Below are 20,561 nucleotides of genomic sequence, written 5' to 3' on the forward strand. Positions count from 1 at the left end.
TAACTGGTAAAACATCAGCTTTTCTGAGATGATGCCATTTGATTTTGTTTACTTTCATTATTTTAGATTTGACAGAATTGAGAGTTCTAGAGATTAAAGACTTTATTTTCAGGAGGGTATGATGTTAGTTTACATATTTCTCATAGCTTCTGTTTTATGTTTGGACCAGAAATAAAGGTGGAGATTTCAGGGTGGTGATTTACCAAATACAATTTTTCTAATGAGAATTGATTGAGTCTGTTTGTATAGACTAAATCTTTTGGGCTCAAATTGCCAAAATTTTCTGCATTTTTTTTTTTTTTTACTGAGAATGATGATCAAATAGACAAGGTTATTCACAAAACTTTGAGTGGATGGTCTTAGATTACTGAAGAACTTCCCTAAACATTTTGTAGTCACTGGTGCTATTGGGTGGTTCAGTACTCTTAATTATTCTAAAACATTTTATGATGTCTTCAGGATTTTTTTTAATGTGGAAGCATTTTTATTTAGATTTTTTGAGGCATAATTTACAAACCATAAAATTAATAGAATTTAAGGGTTTAGTTTGAAAAGTTTTTTTAGTTGTATACAGGTAGCCATCACCCAAATGCATACAGTCCTCTCACCCCAGCCAGTTCCCCTCCAGTCCTTCCCAGTCTGTTCCATCTCAGGCAGCTTTTGTTTTTTTAGCACCGTAGCTTAGTTTTCTCTTTGGCCTTTTCTTAATCATTGAAAAAAAAATGTATCTGCGGTCATAATCTGAATTCTGGACAACCTGATAGTTCAGTCTGACAAATGGATGATCAGAAGTCTGTTTTGCTTTTATAAAATTCTAATCTCCACTTGTGTTGAGAATGATGAATGAAAGAAAGCTTTTTATTCCTGAGTGTGTCAGACACTCTTAAGTTTTAGGGCTAGAAAGTTGCATAAGAAATGGTCTCTACTCTTAAGAAACTTTATGACTTCAAAGAAGCTTGCAGCCTTCTTTCAAAATGTTATTTTTATCTGACCATGACTTACGTAGAATTCTTGATGCTTTTGGCTATTTTAAGAATCAGTCCTTTTTTTTTTTTTTTAAATATTGAAGCAATATAGTTTCTTTTCACTAAAATGCTATGTGTATTTACGCACATGGAATATTATTTATTTCTTTTTTTCTCAATTATTGAGATATAATTGACAGAAAGATTATTTTTAAATACTGCTACCATTTCCCTCGAGCTGATTGGTTGATATTTATTATAGAAGAGCTTAAAGGAGAGACTTGAGCTGGAGTTTCCACCTTAATGGAACCATAGTGTGAATATAAGCCTTGGGAGTATGCAAGGCTATTTGAGGTAACCCTGGAATAAAGTACCATCTGTTTGGAACATTTTAAAATGCTAATTAAGAACCTAGTATGCAAAATATTCAATTATATTAAACTGTTAAACTAATAAAGAAACTCGGTGAATGATACGGATTTCTCTGACAAGCTTCAGAAGTATAACAGTTAAAGAAAAATTCACAAATGAGGTAAAGATCAGTTTACTGTATAAATATGTTAACTTTCTTGGCTTTATGGCAATGACCTGAAATAAAACACTGATGATAATGGTAATCAAACTGAGTTTTTTTTTTTTAATTTGAATTATCTAGATAATCTCACAGGGAAAGGAGAAGTTCCAGATGTGGTCTATAAGTTTTTATTTTTCTTACCTTTCATATATAACCTGGAGGATTTTCATCATTTTTCATGGGAATATTGGATGTGGGAAGCAATATTTGATAAAATATTATTTAGAAATTTATATTATAATGAGACTACTTGGCAGTATCAAAGGGTGCAATTAGGTTGATGTTATTAGTCTAGTTTCTTAGATCTTGGTGAAACAAGTAATAAATGGTCTAGGTATTCAAGAATAATGCAGTCATGCACTAGATGAGGATAAACATCTCCACAGATTGCTTGTACAGGAATTGACCAACCAAACTCGATCCATTTTGCCCATTCTTTAGGAAAACTGAAATACAATTTCTCTCATTGTTCCTTTATACTGTAATTATACGTACCTCTGTTTGCCTTTATGTTTATCAAGTTCGGGATGATTTTATCTCCTCAAATGAAAACTTGGATTATCTCATGCCAAATTTTTTTTTTTTTAAATTATTAGCACCTTTAATTATTATTTATTTATTTATTTATTTATTTATTTGGCTGTGTTGGGTCTTCATTTCTGTGCGAGGGCTTCCTCTAGCTGCGGCAAGCGGGGGCCATTCCTCATCGCGGTGCGCGGGCCTCTCTCTATCGTGGCCTCTCCCTTTGCGGAGCACAGGCTCCAGACGCGCAGGCTCAGCAGTTGTGGCTCACGGGCTCAGCAGTTGTGGCTCACGGGCGTAGCCGCTCCGCGGCATGTGGGATCTTCCCAGACCAGGGCTCGAACCCGTGTCCCCTGCATTAGCAGGCAGACTCAACCACTGCGCCACCAGGGAAGCCCCAAATATTTTTTTGAAAGGGTTTTTTAAAAAATAATAACAGGCAGTAATTGAGAACTTACTGTGTGCCAGGTGCCTTTCTTAACACTCCAGCATACTTTAAGTCATAATTTTGAGGTGGTAGGGATTATTTTGTTGAGTAAAAACATCATTTGTTACTTTCTGCCTATTGTTTTTCATTTTAGATTTTTTTTTTCATTTTTAAAGGTAGTAAAAATTTCTCTGATTTAGTTTGACTAAAAATGTGATAGTATGTGTCTGTATTGTCAAATATATATTTATCACCCTTGAACCTAATATTGCCATAGTAATATGTTGTAATATTACAAGTGGAACACTCTTAATTGATTTTATTGGCTTGGGAAAGTTATGATAGGATGCATGTTGGCAATATGTACCTTTGAAGTTCTTATATTAAGTTTAAGGAAATTGAATATTGGGAATAATGATGAATTAATTCTTAGTAGTGATTTTTTTCCCCCATAGCATTCATCTGATTACAGTAAATTTGAATATATAAAACCTCACTGGTCTGTGGGTTTTGTTTGTTTCTTATAGTGTTTATTCCTTTTAAAAACCAAGAATTGCTGAAGTGATCCTGTCGGTCTATGAGTCGGTCTCAGCTAAATGATTCAGTCTGCTCCCCTGACCCTTTCTCCCCTTGTACTTGATCTTTCAGGTTGAACATACTTGACTTTTTTTTTCCAGGTTGAATTGACCAAAGCAATGGTTATGGAGAAGCCTAGTCCCCTGCTGGTCGGGCGGGAATTTGTGAGACAGTATTACACACTGCTGAACCAGGCCCCAGACATGCTACACAGGTAAGACCTTTTTTTCCCTGAGCATCGTCTAATGCTGTGTTTTAGTGTGTGGGTACTTATCCTTAAGATTCTCTTATTCATCATGCACCTTCTAGGGTTACTGCATAAAATTGCTTTGTAAGTACCAAAAAGTGATGGTTGTTCAAATTATGTAATAGTAGAATATACAAATATTATTTAAAAATTAGTCTAAGTTGCCTATACATTATCAGAAAAGTAATGCTTGATAATGTAAACGTATAATTTTTGTGCTTTTGATTTTGTTTTCCGTTTTGCTGTTTTTGGTGAATCATGAATTATTTAGTAAGAATGTATTGAAGAAGATGCAAGAGTGTTCCTTTAATCACATACTTTTGTGTTGATATGCTAACGATTTTTCTATGTAGGTGCAAATTTTTTTATTATACTGTGTTTTAGCTTTTTTATTTGATAATCTGTGATCATCTTACAAGGGTAGTACATGTATCACATTTATTTTGTTACCCACAAGGTTTTCATTTTCCAGAGGTGTAACGTATTTTTTAATCCCCTAATGATGAATATGTAAGTTGCTTCCATTATTTCCTCTTACAAACAATGCTGCATTATACAAAGCTCTTAAGTTTGTTTATGTGGACTTATTAGAATATTTTTTAGAAATTCTAAAATGTGTGTTTGTTGGACCAGAACTATTTTTTCTTCTGTATCTTGCCAGTTTGCATATTGGATACCACATGATTATTAGGTGTAAAGGAATGTTTTTAAATTCGTTTTGAGTCCTTGTTCTGAAAATGTAAAGTATCACTTGTGTTTTTTTTTTAAGGCTTTATCATTTCCAAAACACTTTTACCTTTTTCTTCTTGATCTTTATAAAAACCTCTTAGTAAGGCATTGTAGGATAGTTAACTTCATTTTACAGATAAAGACACTAAGGGGTTAAAAATTTGCTGGTACTCACAAACCTATTAAGTGATAGAACAAGCCCTAAACCTTTCTTTGCCCCCTTTTTGTTGTTTTTTTTGGTCAATTGTATTCTGTGCCTTTAGAAGTTAGATACATTTGGAATTTAAAGTGGAGCAGGAGTTGAAACAAACTAACCAAATACATTTCTTGTCAATATTGTTATTTACTGGTTCTAACACATCTGTTTTTCACATTTCATCTCTGAGGTACATTTTAGATGCAATGAAAAGTGGATTAGCCAGCAGTGAACTGATTGACTGGCTGATGTGCAGCCTTTTAATAACTTTGAAAGTTGAAAGGTACTTTTGGGATCCTTAAGGCCCCAGATCTGTCCCTTTTTTGGAGGAAAAAACAATCAGGATGTAGAATGACATGTATGGGCTTATTTGTGAAAAATTGTTAATTTAGAGTACAAGTGTCAAGAAATCCTAAAAGTGATTATCCCCAAGTTAGGGTATTTTCTGTGTGTCAGTGTGTGTGTTGGGGCGGGGTGTTGTTGGCGCTTCCCTAATTCAGTATTGTTGTAATGAAAACAAGACAATTTTGAGGATATAGGTGAATTAAAGCTATGAAGATTTACGTCTGAAGCTCTTAATGCATCAGCAAAAATTGTTAAACTACTCCTAAAACCCATCTGCCTGAGTTACTGGGTTTTTAATGGGAACTCATCACATGCATTCTCAGATATAAAAGGACTCTCTAAGTCGGTAGAGAGTATAGATGTCCTCATCTATATCAAGACTACCTGTGGTCTCCTTGAGTGAAAACAGGAACTTTTTTTTTTTTTTTTTAATTAATTAATTAATTTATATTTATTTTTGGCTGTGTTGGGTCTTCGTTTCTGTGTGAGGGCTTTCTCCAGTTGCGGCGAGCTGGGGCCACTCTTCATCGCGGTGCGCGGGCCTCTCACTGTCGCAGCCTCTCCCGTTGCGGAGCACAGGCTCCAGACGTGCAGACTCCAGATGCGCAGGCTCAGTAGTTGTGGCTCACGGGCTTAGTTGCTCCGCGGCATGTGGGATCTTCCCAGACCAGGGCTCGAACCCGTGTTCCCTGCGTTGGCAGGCAGATTCTCAACCACTGCGCCACCAGGGAAGCCCCGGAACTTTTATTTTAAGTGGCCTTCCTGACATGAACTACAAGATCCTTCCCAACATGATCATCCTTTCCTGAGACCTGAAACTTGTGACTTGTAAAAATTCCTTGACCAGATTCATTCCCATTCAGCAAATGTTGTGACATGTAGGTGATGCATATATGATTGCATACGAAGATGAAAAAGAAAACACATTGCTGCCTCCAAGAATGTACTAGTGAGACAGATGGGTTCAAACATGAACAGTAAATACCTGGTCTTAGGATACTTGAAGATGACAAGTATCTTTCTGTTTTACAGATTTTATGGAAAGAACTCTTCTTATGTCCATGGGGGATTGGATTCAAATGGAAAGCCAGCAGATGCGGTCTATGGACAGAAAGTAAGCATAACAAGCTTCGTGTAGGCTGTTGAGCAGCTAGAAAATAACCCATAGAATTGAGGTGGATGCATGCTTGATACGTTTGTTGATATTTAAAGATCAAATTTCTCAACTTCTGTTTAGAAATTTAGGTATTCAGTAACTACTTGGTTTATATGATAATCATTGAAAAGCTTATAATGTCACTTTTGTTCATTTTGTATGATATATTCTGAAGTTTTTTTATGTTAGAAGATAATAGGTTTTAGCATGGGGATCATCTATTGTAAACATTTTAGTGTAGTTAGTTAAGGACAATAATTTTAATAATTAAGGTTAAGGTGTCATTGGGAATATACTGTACTAAGACAAATTACAGTGGGGTCTGTGTAGTTTGTAATTTAAATGTGCACAGGTAAATGCTCTATCTTTGTTGTGTTAGAAAGTTTTTTGTTGTTCTTGGAGATTCTGCATTCTCTTCCCTCGATTCCTTAGGAAATCCATAGGAAAGTGATGTCACAAAATTTCACCAATTGCCACACTAAGATCCGTCATGTCGATGCTCATGCCACCCTGAATGACGGTGTGGTGGTCCAGGTGATGGGCTTGCTCTCTAATAACAACCAGGCTTTGAGGAGATTCATGCAGACCTTTGTCCTTGCTCCTGAGGTATGAAAAAAAAATAACAATGAAAGGTTGTACATGTCTTTTTAAAAACTGTTCATTTTGAAATTTTAAATACACAGAAAAGTTGAAATAATAGTGCAGAAGTACTCTTACATATATCTTACCTAGAGCCACATTTGCCCACACATTTATAATTCTTTTCCTATTTACCTATCATTTTTAATTCTAAACTATTTTAAAAGTAAATTGGAGGACTTCCCTGGTGGCACAGTGGTTAAGAATCCACCTGCCAATGCAGGGGACATGGGTTCGATCCCTGGTCTGGGAAGATCCCACATGCTGTGGAGCAACTAAGCCCGTGCGCCACAACTACTGAGCCTGCACTCTAGAGCCCGCGAGCCACAACTACTGAGCCCTCACGCCACAACTACTGAAGCCTGCACACCTAGAGCCCATGCTCCACAACAAGAGAAGCCACCTCAATGAGAAGCCCGCACACCGCCACGAAGAGTAGTCCCCACTCACTGCAACTAGAGAAAGCCCATGTGCCGCAACGAAGACCCAGCACAGCCAAAATTAGATAAATAAATAAAATTTAAAAAAAGAAAAAAAATTGGAGATATTATGCCCAGTCATCCTCCAGTACTTAAGTGAGCACTTCTTAAGAATAAGGATTTCTCTTCCATAACCAAAGTACAGTTATCAAATTCAAGAAGTATTTGTAATACAATTATCCATCTATAGTCCACATTTAAGTTTTGGTTATTGTCCCAATAATACAAAGAATAGTAATTTTTTTTTCCTTGTCCAAGGTTCAGTTCAGAATTACACATTGCATATAGCTGTCATGTCTCTTTAGGCTCCTTTAATCTGCTATAATTCATTAATATTTTGTTTTTCAAGACATTGATGTTGTTAAAGAGGACAATCAAATTACCGTGTAGAATGCGTCAGTTTGAATTGTCTGATATTTCCTTATAATTAGTTTTAGGTTATACGTGTCTTTCAGTGCCTCACATTAGGTAGCACTTGATGTCATTTAGTCCCATTATTAGTATTACTTAGTTAAGGTGATGGTCACCAGGTTTTGCCACTGTAAAGTTAGTGCTTTTACTTTTCTCATTAGTAAGTAAATTGTGGGTGCTCCTTTGAGACTGTGCGTGTACTTTGTTCTTCATCAAACTTTTAGGCGCTAGTTTTAGCATTCATTGATTCTTGCCAGAATCAGTTGCTACTCTCATGGCTACAAATGGTGATCATCTAATTCTTTATTTATTAGTTGGCATTCTACTGTAAAGAACTTTGCCTTTTCTTCTGTCTATCATGGGGTCTTTGTTTATTTAATGGATTTAGTTAATTTTTTATTGATTTCTGAAGTGTCCTAGGATCTGCTAGGTGTGAACCCCTTCAAGCGGGTTTCTGTTTTTTTTGTTTGTTTGTTTGTTTTGGGGGGTTTTTTGCGGGGGGGGCAGTTTGTGGCACAGATGTTTCAGGCTCACCTTGCACTCTCCCTGCTCCAGCCACAACCCCAGTTCTGGAGTCAGCTGTTTCTTCAAGGAGCCCTGTTTTTTTTTTAGTTATCATGCTTATGAAAGGACTACAGGTTTATGTTGATTAATTGCATTTGTACTGCCTTCTCGACTGGTCCACGATGAACAAAGTCAGGAATCCTATCTGTGTGAGCATGTGGAAGGGGCTCCAAGAGGACCTGCTGACTAAAAGTTTTCTCTAGCATTACTCGTCAGATAATTTTCTGTTGAAGGGTAGTGAATCTAAAATCCCCATCATTTTACTGTTTGGATATAAAATAACTCAGTTGTCTATTTGAAAAATTACATGAAGTCGTTTTAGTCATGATTTTTAGAGGAAGGCTTAGATAATCTATAGTGTTAAAATTGTTGATGGACTTCTAAATATTCAAGGAATCATGGGATGATTATTAATTATTCTAAATTTAGTTCTTTTTTGCCTTTAGAGAGGAAGATCCTAACATTACCATAGTATAATGGATTGTTACATAAACTGTCTCATTTAATATTCAAAGCTCTAAAGTACAAGTTGGTATCCTTCATTTTGCAGATGAAGAAACAGCCTTAGAAATTGAATGACTAGTAAATGACATAGTTGGATTTCAATGTAGGTGTTTCATACCTAGGGTAGGCAAACCTTTTTAGCTACACGTTTGAGTGCTTGTGTCAATATTCTTGGATAGAGATTTAGCGAATTTTAAAATATCTGTTGTAGTTGGTAATATGTATTTATTGTTCAAGAAATGATTTGAAGTCTGGGCTTTGGCATCTTAAATACTTAGAGTTTGTCAGTTTTTGGATATTCACCTGGTGGTATTTTTAGCACACAGTATGTAATGGAAAGCAGGGATCCTTTCAGCCTTGACCTTATTGGCATTTGGGGCTGGGTGACTGCTTGCTGTGGGGCTGTCCTGTGCAGCGTAGGGTGTCTGGCAGCGTCCCTGCCCTCTCCTTAGTAGTTGTCAGCTCTCCTCCCCGATGGGAAACCTGAAATGTCTCCCGAAGTTGCCAAATGTCTCCTGGGGTGGGCAGTATTGCCTTTAGTTGAGAACGATGGTGTGTAGGGTGATGTGGAATTTTAAAAGTTTGCTGAATAAATGAAAACTTTCTGTTGGCATTGCAGGGCTCTGTTGCAAATAAGTTCTATGTTCATAATGATATCTTCAGATACCAAGATGAGGTCTTTGGTGGCTTTGTCACTGAGCCTCAGGAAGGTAAGTTACTTGTCTAAATTTTTTTGGATGGCATCAGATTGACCTGAAGAGAGTGTAGGTTTCTTGAATGTTTTCATAATTCTCTGTATCTTTCATTAGTAACTTTTAATTGTCAAGGCATAAGAAGGGTTGGAGATTTTAACCTACTTGAGGCTGATAGGTTAGTCTACTTCACTGATATTGGTAGAAGACATCAAACTCCTAAGTCAGAAGTAGACAGGTTATTACAGCAACAATAGTAGCATCTTGGCCATAGTTTCAGTAGGACACTGCAGAAGTTTAGATGATACCTGCAGTGCAGTGGGGTGCATTACTAGAGTGGAACCTAAGTTTCAGCAACCAAAACCTTATAATGGGGTAGCAAACACACCTGCCCGTTGCTCTGGAGAGAGACACCGTTTTCCGAGAGTGTTGCTGTATAAATATTCTTAAAAGGTAGTCTGGAACAAAGGTTAGCCATTGCCTCAGCTGTAAGATGTGCAGAAACACAAGCGACCCATGGAGAATTGTCTCTAAATGCTAAGAGTGATTAGTATTTTAGTGTTTTCTGTATGACTCAGAATTCTAAGTGCTTTGTATTTATTGTATAATACAACAGCCTTACAGATAAGTATTTTAGGAACTATTGTTCCCTTTTAATAAATTAGGGCACTGAAATGCACAGAGGTCATATAGCTAGTTAGGTGGTAGAACCTTCGTTGGATTGCTGGCAATATGACCTCAGACTTCATGCTTATAACCCAAACTGTACGATGGCCTTAATTCTGTCCTTAAAGCCTACGTCATGATTTTACCCAATTTTCTTTATCTTTTTATGTATGTGTACTTTTTTTATTTCATTGCCTTTTTTATCATGATGAACATTGTGCAAGTGAATATATTTGTGAGTTAAGTGAGCACAAGTATGTTAAGTTTCTTTTCTCATTTAGAATCTGAAGAAGAAGTAGAGGAACCTGAAGAAAGACAGCAGACACCTGAGGTGGTTCCTGATGATTCTGGAACTTTCTATGATCAAACTGTCAGGTAAGGAAAACTTTGTTCATGTGTCCAGAGCTGCATGAGAATTTGAGTTGTTTAGTCTTTCTGTTTGTTGGAGGGCAGCCATAATGCTCAGAATTATCTCAGAAAATAGTGATAATTTCCCAGAAGAAAGGGTTTGCTTTTGGTATGTAACATAAATTATAACTTGTTTAATATAGATTGCAGTCTGAGGACTGCTTAAATAGTATCTATCAGTTGCTTTTTGGTTTGGTTTTATCAAGTATTTAATACATCAAGGCATAGCTTTAAGTGCTTTTGAGATGGAAGGTGTGCAAGGACTTAGACATAAATTGACAGAAATTCAGACATGAGTTAAGTAGCAATAAAGAACTTCATTTATTAGCTCAGACAAATGTGTGACTGTATCTTAGGTTTTTTTTAATCTGCAACTGGAACAGAAATATGTTGGATAGCAATATAAATTAATATTTACTTGTTGCCCTGTGATACCCTTAATGTTAATATTCAGTGCTTAAAGGATACTTTCAAATGTGTCTCAAGGTGTGGTGATGGGACTGACTTGACTCATCTGGGTTGCTGGTTGAAAATGAAGATTTGTTGTCCTACCACAAACCTACCAAATTAGAATTTCCGGGGGGGAAAGCATCTGCAGTTTGTTAAAGTGACTTATGTGGAAGTTTAAGAACTATTCTGAATCACAACTGATGGTTTTTTTTCCTCCAAAATTCCTTGTGTGTTTTTATTATGAGAAAAAGTTTTGATACTAAAAACCACATAACATAAAATTTACCTTCTTAACCATTTTTAAGTGTACTTTATAGTAGTGTTAAGTATATGCACATGATTGTGCAGTAGATGTCTAGAAATTTTTATCTTGAAAAAACTGAAACTGTACCTTTCCATCTCCCCATAGCCTATTAGAGTTTTGTGATATGTGATAGGTAAATTGTAATAATTTTGGGATTCTGAGAAACACTGCTCTGGTTCATTTTGATCTGTTTGATGCATTTGCTTAATCAGAATTTAGCAAATCTGACTGTAGTTAAGATTTGCTCACTGAGGGCTTTTCTAAAAAGTTGTCTTGTTTTAATACGCAAATACATAATTCTTAGATCTTTTTGGGGAGGAGGGAGCTATGTTTTTTAGGTTCAGGTCTCTAGGAATTTCTTGCTAAATCAACGGAAGCAGAATGATATTTCTCAAATTTTACCATGAAAGCAATGACTTAGAAGAACATTTAGAAGAACCTGTTGCTGAACCAGAGCCTGATCCTGAACCAGAGCCAGAGCAAGAACCTGTGTCTGAAGTCCAAGAGGAAAAGTCTGAGCCAGTATTGGAAGAACCTGCTCCTGAGGATGCTCAGAAGAGTTCTTCTCCAGCGCCTGCAGACATAGCCCAGACAGTGCAGGAGGACTTGAGAGTATGCAATGTGTCTTCATTTTTATTCCATTTCTATTTTTAAAAATCTCTCTTCTTCTTTATTGTTGCTTGGTTGACTTTTGTAGGTGCATTTTCATATTGGTTGTTTAGGGAAGTTTCTTCCATATTGAGCCATACCTCAGATAAGAAGTAAGATACATATTGCTTTATAAAATCAAAAGTAGTTTTTCCCCTCCTCTAAGGAAACTTGAATACTTTTTAGGCCAGAAATTTCAGGTGCTATTTTATCACTGCATCAACAAACCTTCTTTTTAATATTACATCTTTCAAATTGCAGATTATTGTGTGCTTGTTAAACAAGTGATAGTCTATCTTTAAAAAATAACATGGCACGGGCTTCCCTGGTGGCGCAGTGGTTGAGAGTCTGCCTGCCAATGCAGGGGACACGGGTTCGAGCCCTGGTCTGGGAAGATCCCACATGCCGCGGAGCAACTAGGCCCGTGAGCCACAATTACTGAGCCTGCGCATCTGGAGCCTGTGCTCCGCAACAGGAGAGGCCGCAACAGTGAGAGGCCCGCGCACCGCGATGACGAGTGGCCCCCACTTGCCACAGCTAGAGAAAGCCCTCACACAGAAACGAAGACCCAGCACAGCCATAAATAATAAATAAATAAATAAAATAAAATAAAAAAAGACAAAAAAAAAATAAATTGGCACAACAGACTTTTCCTGCCCTTTTCTATGAAATCTAATTGAGGACAACTTTACAGTAGAAGTAGAAACAAATTGCTCAAGTATAACTACTTTTCTAATTAGAATACCTGATTAGAAAAGTTTGAAGATTTTCAGTTACTGTCCCAGAGTCACATCAAAATGATAACAACTGAACTAACAGAACCTCTACAGTTGATGCTCTTTGAAGGAATATGTTTTAGTGCTGTATTTATGGGGCCAGGGTTCTTGTAATGCCATTTGTCTGACAGTTATTTCAAGTGTCTTTGCGTTAGGCATTGTTCTGGGTGTGGGAACTGTCAGTAAAGTAGGTAGAGTTCTTGGTCTCTGGAAGCTTCTGGGTGAGTAGGAAAGAGAAATGGTGAAATGACTTTAGCTTGCAGGTGGAAAAGTAGGTTGGCTGGATTGAGAATGGGTGACAAGTTAGGTGGCTTAATTATAGTAGTTCTGGAGAGAGGTAATGACATCTTGGATTAGGGTCATGGCAGTGGAGATGGAGAAGAGATTTAAGAGGTAAATAACAGGATTTGGTGATTTTGGTATTGATTGAAATAACTCAAGAAGATTCTAAAGTTGGTGTAATTGGGTTATAGATTGAGAGAATCATAGGAGGAAGAGCTGGTTTTGGAAGGAGAATTTTCTTTGATTCACAAACTTGAAATTATGTGAAAGTAGCCTATCATACTTTGCTGATACTTGATGATTAGTCCTAAGGAATTTTAGTACTAAATTTTAAGTAGTGGGGAAAAGGAATCTCAAGTTACTTATAAATTCCATCTTGCCTCTGAAAATGAGATGCACATGTAATAATACAAGAAATCAAAAGCTAATACCTTTTTTTAAAAATAAATTTATTTATTTAATTTTGGCTGTGTTGGGTCTTCGTTGTGTGTGGTCTTTCTCTAGTTGCGGCGAGTGGGGGTACTCTTGGTTGTGGTGCATGGGCTTCTCTTATTGCGGAGCACGAGCTCTGCATGCCCAAGCTTCAGTAGGTGTGGCTCGCAGGCTCTAGAGCGCAGGCTCATTAGTTGTGGCACATGGGCTTAGTTGCTCCGTGGCATGTGGGATCTTCCCGGCCCAGGGCTTGAACCCGTGTCCCCTGCATTGGCAGGCAGATTCTTAACCACTGCACCACCAGGGAAGCCCAAAAACTAATACCTTTTGTATTGTTGTGATAAGTAGTGTAATCAACTGATGTTGGTGTGTCCCCTTAGACCTTTTCTTGGGCATCTGTGACCAGTAAGAACCTTCCACCCAGTGGAGCTGTTCCAGTTACTGGGATACCACCTCATGTTGTTAAAGTACCAGCTTCACAGGTGAGTTTTTAATTAAGCTTGCGTATTAGGCAAATTTACTTGTATTTTCGTGTAATGTGATTTCACAGAGGTTTAATGAATAAGGCAGAGGAGAAGGGTACAAGGTGATTTTTTTTAAAATTTTTTGAATTTTATTTTATTTTTTATACAGCAGGTTCTTATTAGTCATCAATTTTATACACATCAGTGTATACATGTCAATCCCAATCACCCAATTCATCACACCACCAGCCCCCACCCCTGCCGCTTTCCCCCCTTGGTGTCCATACGTTTGTCCTCTACATCTGTGTTACAAGGTGATTTTTAATGTGTTTTGTTTTTTTTTTGGTAAGAGAACGAGGGAATTGTCATTTTCTAGTTTAAACCTTATTGTTAGCTAGGATACTTCACAAGAAAAAAAGGTAAGCTTGCTTTGTTCTTACACAAAAGTTAACGTTATACATTTTTTAGCCTCGGCCGGAGTCTAAGCCTGAATCTCAGATTCCACCGCAGAGGCCTCAGAGAGATCAAAGGGTGCGAGAACAGCGAATAAATGTTCCTCCCCAGAGGGGACCTAGACCAGGTGAGAGCTCAGAAGGGTGGCTTCTTTAGTCTGAGCCTGTTGAGGGTGAGAGCTTGTTTTGGGAGGGTAGTTGATGTTTGTGTGTACTTAGATTTAAAAAAATGTGTTGTGGAGTTAATGGAATAATTGCCTGTATTTAGGGGTAGAGAGAACTGTTGAATGGAACAGTCACTGAAAGGTGTCTTCTTTCTCATTCCTTGCTGCTTTTGTTTCCTCTTCAGTCCGTGAGGCTGGTGAGCAAGGTGACGTTGAACCCCGAAGAATCGTGAGACACCCTGACAGTCACCAACTCTTTATCGGCAACCTGCCTCATGAGGTGGACAAATCAGAGCTTAAAGATTTTTTTCAAAGTAGGTTATTGAGTTTTAAATACTAGATTCATTTAATACAGTGCTATCCAATAGAAATAGAAGATGAGCCACATGTATAATTTTAAGTTTTGTAGTAACATTTTAAAAGGCAAAAAGAACCTGGATAATTTAATTTTAATAATATTTTATTTAACCCAGTGTATCTAAGACATCATCTTAATATGTACAAACATGAGATACTGTCCGTCAGCCTATCCTAAGTCTTTGAAATCCAGTGTGTGTGTTGCACGTAGGGCACATCTTACTTTGGGGTAGCCACGGTTCACATGCTTTGTAACCATGTGTTACTGGTGGCTGTCATTGGACAGTGCGCGTGTAATACTTAAAGGAAATGTTCTAAGTTATTTGAGAATCTGTGTTCCACTTGCAGATTATGGGAATGTGGTGGAGCTGCGTATTAACAGCGGTGGGAAATTACCCAATTTTGGGTTCGTTGTGTTTGATGATTCTGAGCCTGTTCAGAAGGTGCTTAGCAACAGGGTAAGCAGTTTTTCCTCTTGATTTTCTGTATCTTTGGTCTTTTAATGTATTCATCCTTAAAACTATGTCTTATATGTAAAGCGCAGTTTATTCCAACATGTCTGGGTAATATTTTCCATCATGTTTAACCATTATTAAAAGAACTGCCTGGGAGTTAGAAAAACAAAACTGCCATCTAAATAACGTACTTTTTGAATACGTGCATGATGGAGAATGAAATAACTATGGTAACCAATGCACTGAGATTTATGCAGTTCCTTTCTTTGGTAGTGGCTTCTGGTGTAAGTGATGAATTAAATATTATGTTATTTTTAGCTAAGATAACTTAGAATCAGTTTGTTTACCAGGTATATTTGTAGTCTTCATATATAACTGTTTGGGTATAACTATGAGGAGCTTCTTTTGTTCTATAAGTTGTCTGGGTTTGGAGTCACCCTACCTTAAGGCACTTTTATTAACAGTACTTTCTCTAATAATGGAGGGATTTGTAGAATCAGAATCTTATTTCTGTGTTCTTAAAGAGCCCTTTCCTTCCCCCACGTCTTTCATTAGCAAAAAACACTTTCTCTAGTAGTAGAGAAGAACAAAGGTGTAAATACTGTTAATTTACTGAGATGGGTGTGGGAGTTTTAAGACCTCACTTTTTTTTTCAATTGAGGTGAAATTCACATAACAAAATTAACCATTTTAAAGTGTACAGTTCAAGACTTTCCTGTTGGCGCAGTGGTTAAGGATCTGCCTGCTAATGCAGGGGACATGGGTTTGAGCCCTGGTCTGGGAAGATCCCACACGCCACGGAGCAGCTAAGCCCGTGTGCCACAACTACTGAGTCTGTGCTCTAGGGCCCGCGAGCCACAACCACTGAGCCTGTGCACCACAACTACTGAGGCCTGTGCACGCTAGAGCCTGTGTGCTGCAGCAACTGAGCCCATGCACCACAACTACTGAAGCCCGTGTGCTCTAGGGCCCATGTGCTGCAACTACTGAAGCCCATGCGCCTAAAGCCTGTGCTCCACAGCAAGAGAACCCACTGGAATGAGAAGCCCGCACACCACAACGGAGAGTAGTCCCTGCTCGCTGCAACTAGAGAAAGCCTGCACACAGCTATGAAGATCCAGCGTGGCCAAAAACAAATTAACAAAACAAAACAAAAAATTTTATTAAAAAATAATACAGTGTGCAATTCAGTGGCATTTAATACACATTGTTGTGCAACCATCACCTATCTAGTTGCAAAACATTTTCATCAAAAGTAAGTCCCTTACCCATTAAGCAGTCTTTCCCCATATCCTCTCTCCCCAGCCCCTGGCAACCACTAATCTGCTTTCAGTTTCTGCCAGTTAAAACTTACACATTTTATTAACCATGTTAGTTAGAAATGTTGTAGATCATTATTTCCCAGAGGTTCTCCAGAACCTCTCATGTTCTCCAGAATGTTAATGGGTATATTACGAAGTTTAATGTTGTGGTCATAACATTAAGTTAGCCTTAATCTGAAATGTACATTATCTATCAAACTGTTGGACCACTATTTTTGTGAAGCATCTCCTGCAAAACCCTGAGAAGTGTGGAGAGAATAATGGCTTATGTCACCCAGGACACAGAATACTGAACCCAGAGATGTCCAGTAGGCTTTGTTGATAAATCTACCACGGAGCATGCAATAGATCCAGGGGCCACACTTTTTGGTGCAGCCTTGACTTTGTATTTTCTTAGATGGTATGATACTCCAGTGGGGCCAAACAAGGTCAGGCCTGATAGCTTGCTTCCAGTTAATTATCCAAGATGAGGGCTTTGGTGTTTCATTTAACCCCTGTGGGTAAGGCATGGCATCGTTACGCATAGGAATGGTTGAGGTAAATTTCCTCAGAAAGTAGCTGTATGTCTGCTACCTTTTTTCATTCAGATTGCTTCTATCCTTGTGATACCTCCTTAGAGATATCTTCCATAACTACCTTTTAAAATACCCGCAGTCCTAACCTCTCCTTATCTTTCAGACTTTAAATGATTTTATTTTTCCCATTGTATCTAGAACATTACCAGGAACAGCACTTCACATTAATGTGTGTGATTTATATGCTGTGTATATAAAATATATATATATATATATCAATATTGGTAAATTTGTGTTAAAATACTTATAAATGTACAAATATAAGTATATATTTAATCAGAATTTAAAATTCACTTTAGAGTCAGAGCTCAAAAGAGGCTCCCCCACCCCACCCCCATGCAGGTTTCCTCACATGCACTTTCAGATCATTCCTGTGTACTCTGGTGACTTCAGATGTAGCTTGCCTTTCCCTCACCTCACTGTATTGGTAGAAGTCTACCGTACTCCCTTCAGGAATTTTTTTAGACTTCTTTTTTTTGTTTTGGTTTGTTCTTAATTTTTTAATATTTATTTGGTTGCACTGGGTCTTAGTTGCGGCAGGCGGGCTCCTTAGTTGTGGCTGTCCGGCTCCTTAGTTGTAGCGTGCAAACTCTTGGTTGCAGCACGCATGTGGGATCTAGTTCCCTGACCAGGGATCGAACCCGGGCCCCCTGCATTGGGAGCGCAGAGTCTTAACCACTGTGCTACCAAGGAAGCCCCCTTCAGTAATTTTTTATGAGTACAGAAATAGCTTGTAGAATATGACCGTGGTGTCTGACCATGCTGTGTCGGTTCAAAGCTTATGCTTTCCTGTCAGGATGCCTTGGTTTACATTGCTCTTCTGTCTCTCACTAGCCTTGTGACCCGTGCAGTCTTGTTCCTTAACCTCCCTGGCGCATAGTTTGCTGGTCTTTATAAAATAGGTGTGCTAACAACCTTGAAAGGGTTGTTGTGAAGATTAAATGAGATAATAAAAGTGAAGTATATAGAATACTTCTCTGCATAGTAAGTACTGTTAGATATTTATTTTAAAAAATATTACAGTAGAAAACCACTGAGTACCAGCAAGGAGCGTAAATTGAGTTCATTGGAATCTTGAGTAACCCTTTGTTTTCTGTACTTCTCTTGGCAAAAAAAAAAAGCCCAAGACTTAGTGGGAAGTAACTTTTTTTTCCTGCACTAAGATCTGGTATCTTTATTATCTTCAGTATTTTCCCAAATTCTGTTCAGGCAGATAGCATGTTAAGATTATATTTAGATGAAATTCATGATGTTTTTGAGACGTATACGTACTTTGCATAAACATGTGCAGCAAAGTCTTTCCACATTAGGTGATGATGGGATTTTATTCTAAGCCTCCCAATCCATGGAGAAAGTGGCAATTTTTATTTATATTCTGTTTATATAATTCTGTGGGAATATAAGATGTACTTTAATAAGTACAAAGAGTTACTCTGCTACACTGTTTAAATTGACTTTTTGACTTTTGAACTAGGTTGCATACCTAACTGCTTTCCCATGTATCTGTTAATGGGAAAATTATGTGTTCTGAGTTTGAGACAAAAACTGCACTGTGAGAACGTAGCTGATTTGTAAGCTGCTGGTTCCTCGTTTTGTCTTTGTTTATAGCTTTGTTTTGTCTTTGGTAGTCAGTAGCCCATAAGCACTCTGTGTAAGTCTGTTCACCTTGGTTCTTACAGCCCATCATGTTCAGAGGTGAGGTCCGTCTGAATGTGGAAGAGAAGAAGACTCGAGCTGCCCGGGAAGGGGACCGCCGAGATAACCGCCTTCGGGGACCTGGAGGCCCTCGAGGTGGGCTGGGTGGTGGGATGAGAGGCCCACCCCGTGGAGGCATGGTGCAGAAACCAGGATTTGGAGTGGGAAGGGGCATTGCTCCAAGGCAGTGAATTGCTCTTCACCGATCTTCAGGCAGCAGTACAAACCCTAGCTCCCACAGAATGGTGAATTTCTTCAGCCAGCCTTTGGTATCTCGGAATCTGATCCTAGTCTATGATAAACTGCTTAAGTTTGTACAATTCTACTTTTTGTGTTACTGGTGTGTGCTCCTTCCCCTCTCACCCCCCCACCCCCCACCTTTTAGTCCTTCACCTCCAGTTTTGTGGAATGATATTTTAGGGAAAACAGATTTTTAAAGAAGAAAAAAAAAAAGACTGCATTTCCTTGCTTTCTTTGCATATACAGACTGGATTTTTTTTTAACAGTTTCCCCAAAGGAATGTGTCTTGCTTATTACTGACATTTGGTATGTTTCATTCATTGGAATATTTCTTACTTATTTTCTACATGTTTCAAAAGCCTGTGAGAATTACAGGATTTGATAAACATTTTGAAGGCAGGAAGACCCCAAATTGTCTCTTCTTTGAGAGTCATGACTACCTTCTGGTGTGGAAAAATTGCCATTGGAAAAATCGACAATTTAGATTCTCTCTGGTATGGTTAAAAACTGAATAAAAGGTGTGAGTAGAGTTTTTCTTTGGATACGTGGTCGCAAAACAGTTCCAAAACCTACTGTTTTTACCACTGAAATTTAAACTGTGAGATAGGTTTTAAATGTCTAGAATGCAACTGATAAGCTTTTCTTGAACTGTTAGATTTTTTTTTTGAAGTAGAGTTTTTTCATGTTTAATTTGTATTTGTAAAAAAAAAAACAAACCAAAAAAACCCAAAAAAATTTCAAAAATCTGAATAACACAAAACCAGAGCAAAACTGTTGTGCCTTCTATTTATCTTTGATTCCAGTCTTGGCAATTGTTTAAAGAAAAATAATAAAAAAAATAAACTTAGATTTGTTCTATTAGGTTCAGAATATGTTGGGAATTATAGAATCCCTCTTTCACCCTCAATGTCTTGTGTTCATTTGTTATGCCTTATTCTGAAATTGAGTCTCAAACTGGAATGCTTTTGAGGTCAGATGCTTCTGTAGAGTTCCTTTGACCTGAGTAGTTCAGCGTTTGTATTAAGTTTTATTTCAGTGTCTCTTCAGAATCCTAATCATGGCCCTTAAGAAAGAATGTGACTTTAATATTGGACTTTGTTGGTGTGCTTGAGTGTGCACTAGTTTTTTTTCTTAAATCATAGCCATATGGTAAATTTTCTATTTTGTTATGGTTCCCTTTTATTGGTGGGCATGCAGTGGGTGTTTCTTGGAAATGGCCAATTTTTATTAAAATGTTTCTGGAAGAAAATTTAATCTGGCAATATAGACTAATACTCGTTTTGCGTAGTATGTTACTGTTGAGTGCTCTTTGGGAGATGGGTGAAGGTTTTGTTTACACGTTTGTGAAGCAAGCCTTTGCGTGATAACTTGCCATTAATTGAAGGGCAATGAGGTTGTCAAATTTAACTTATTTGTTTTCTTAACAGTATTCATCTTTAGGACTATTGTTTGAGGATAGAATATTAGTAGGAATAGGAATGTTTGTTTTGCTGTTACTGGGAATCTCTATGTTTGCTGAAGGGTGTAGCCTTAAACTAAAATGAAGTTTGATGTTATCAGTTGACCCTCAGTACCTCAAATATTTGAAAATTGGCAACATTTCTTTCACATAAAGAAACTTATATAACTGAGTCACATGGCTGTGTTTTGGGTCAGTTTAAATAACTAATTGGTAACCACTTCATTTGGCCCAGTCCAGTGATAATTGGAAGAAATTCAGCTTGTACTTTTCGTAGCTTATATTAAGCTTGTGGTAGAAAGAAGAAAATTTAGCTTGAGTTATTTTTGAGAAAAAAATTAAGTTGCAGTAAATGTTTGGTGATAAATTATAGATAACCTAGAAAC

General features: G+C 37.6%; 1 protein-coding gene across 1 annotated transcript in view; it reads left to right on the forward strand.

Annotated features, from left to right (window-relative positions):
* Positions 1-20,003, forward strand: part of G3BP1 (G3BP stress granule assembly factor 1) — a 30,428-nt gene extending 10,425 nt beyond the window's left edge. The window contains exons 2-12 of the mRNA XM_007188613.2: positions 3,166-3,278; positions 5,614-5,695; positions 6,170-6,343; positions 8,954-9,044; positions 9,974-10,067; positions 11,265-11,466; positions 13,373-13,474; positions 13,925-14,036; positions 14,258-14,386; positions 14,778-14,887; positions 18,461-20,003. Coding sequence (XP_007188675.2) covers positions 3,184-3,278; positions 5,614-5,695; positions 6,170-6,343; positions 8,954-9,044; positions 9,974-10,067; positions 11,265-11,466; positions 13,373-13,474; positions 13,925-14,036; positions 14,258-14,386; positions 14,778-14,887; positions 18,461-18,667 — 1,398 coding nt within the window. The 5' untranslated portion in view covers positions 3,166-3,183 and the 3' untranslated portion in view covers positions 18,668-20,003. The remainder of the gene's footprint in view (positions 1-3,165; positions 3,279-5,613; positions 5,696-6,169; positions 6,344-8,953; positions 9,045-9,973; positions 10,068-11,264; positions 11,467-13,372; positions 13,475-13,924; positions 14,037-14,257; positions 14,387-14,777; positions 14,888-18,460) is intronic.
* Positions 20,004-20,561: the final 558 nt, after the last annotated feature.

Source organism: Balaenoptera acutorostrata, chromosome 2, assembly GCF_949987535.1.
Source record: "Balaenoptera acutorostrata chromosome 2, mBalAcu1.1, whole genome shotgun sequence".
Taxonomy (NCBI): domain Eukaryota; kingdom Metazoa; phylum Chordata; class Mammalia; order Artiodactyla; family Balaenopteridae; genus Balaenoptera; species Balaenoptera acutorostrata.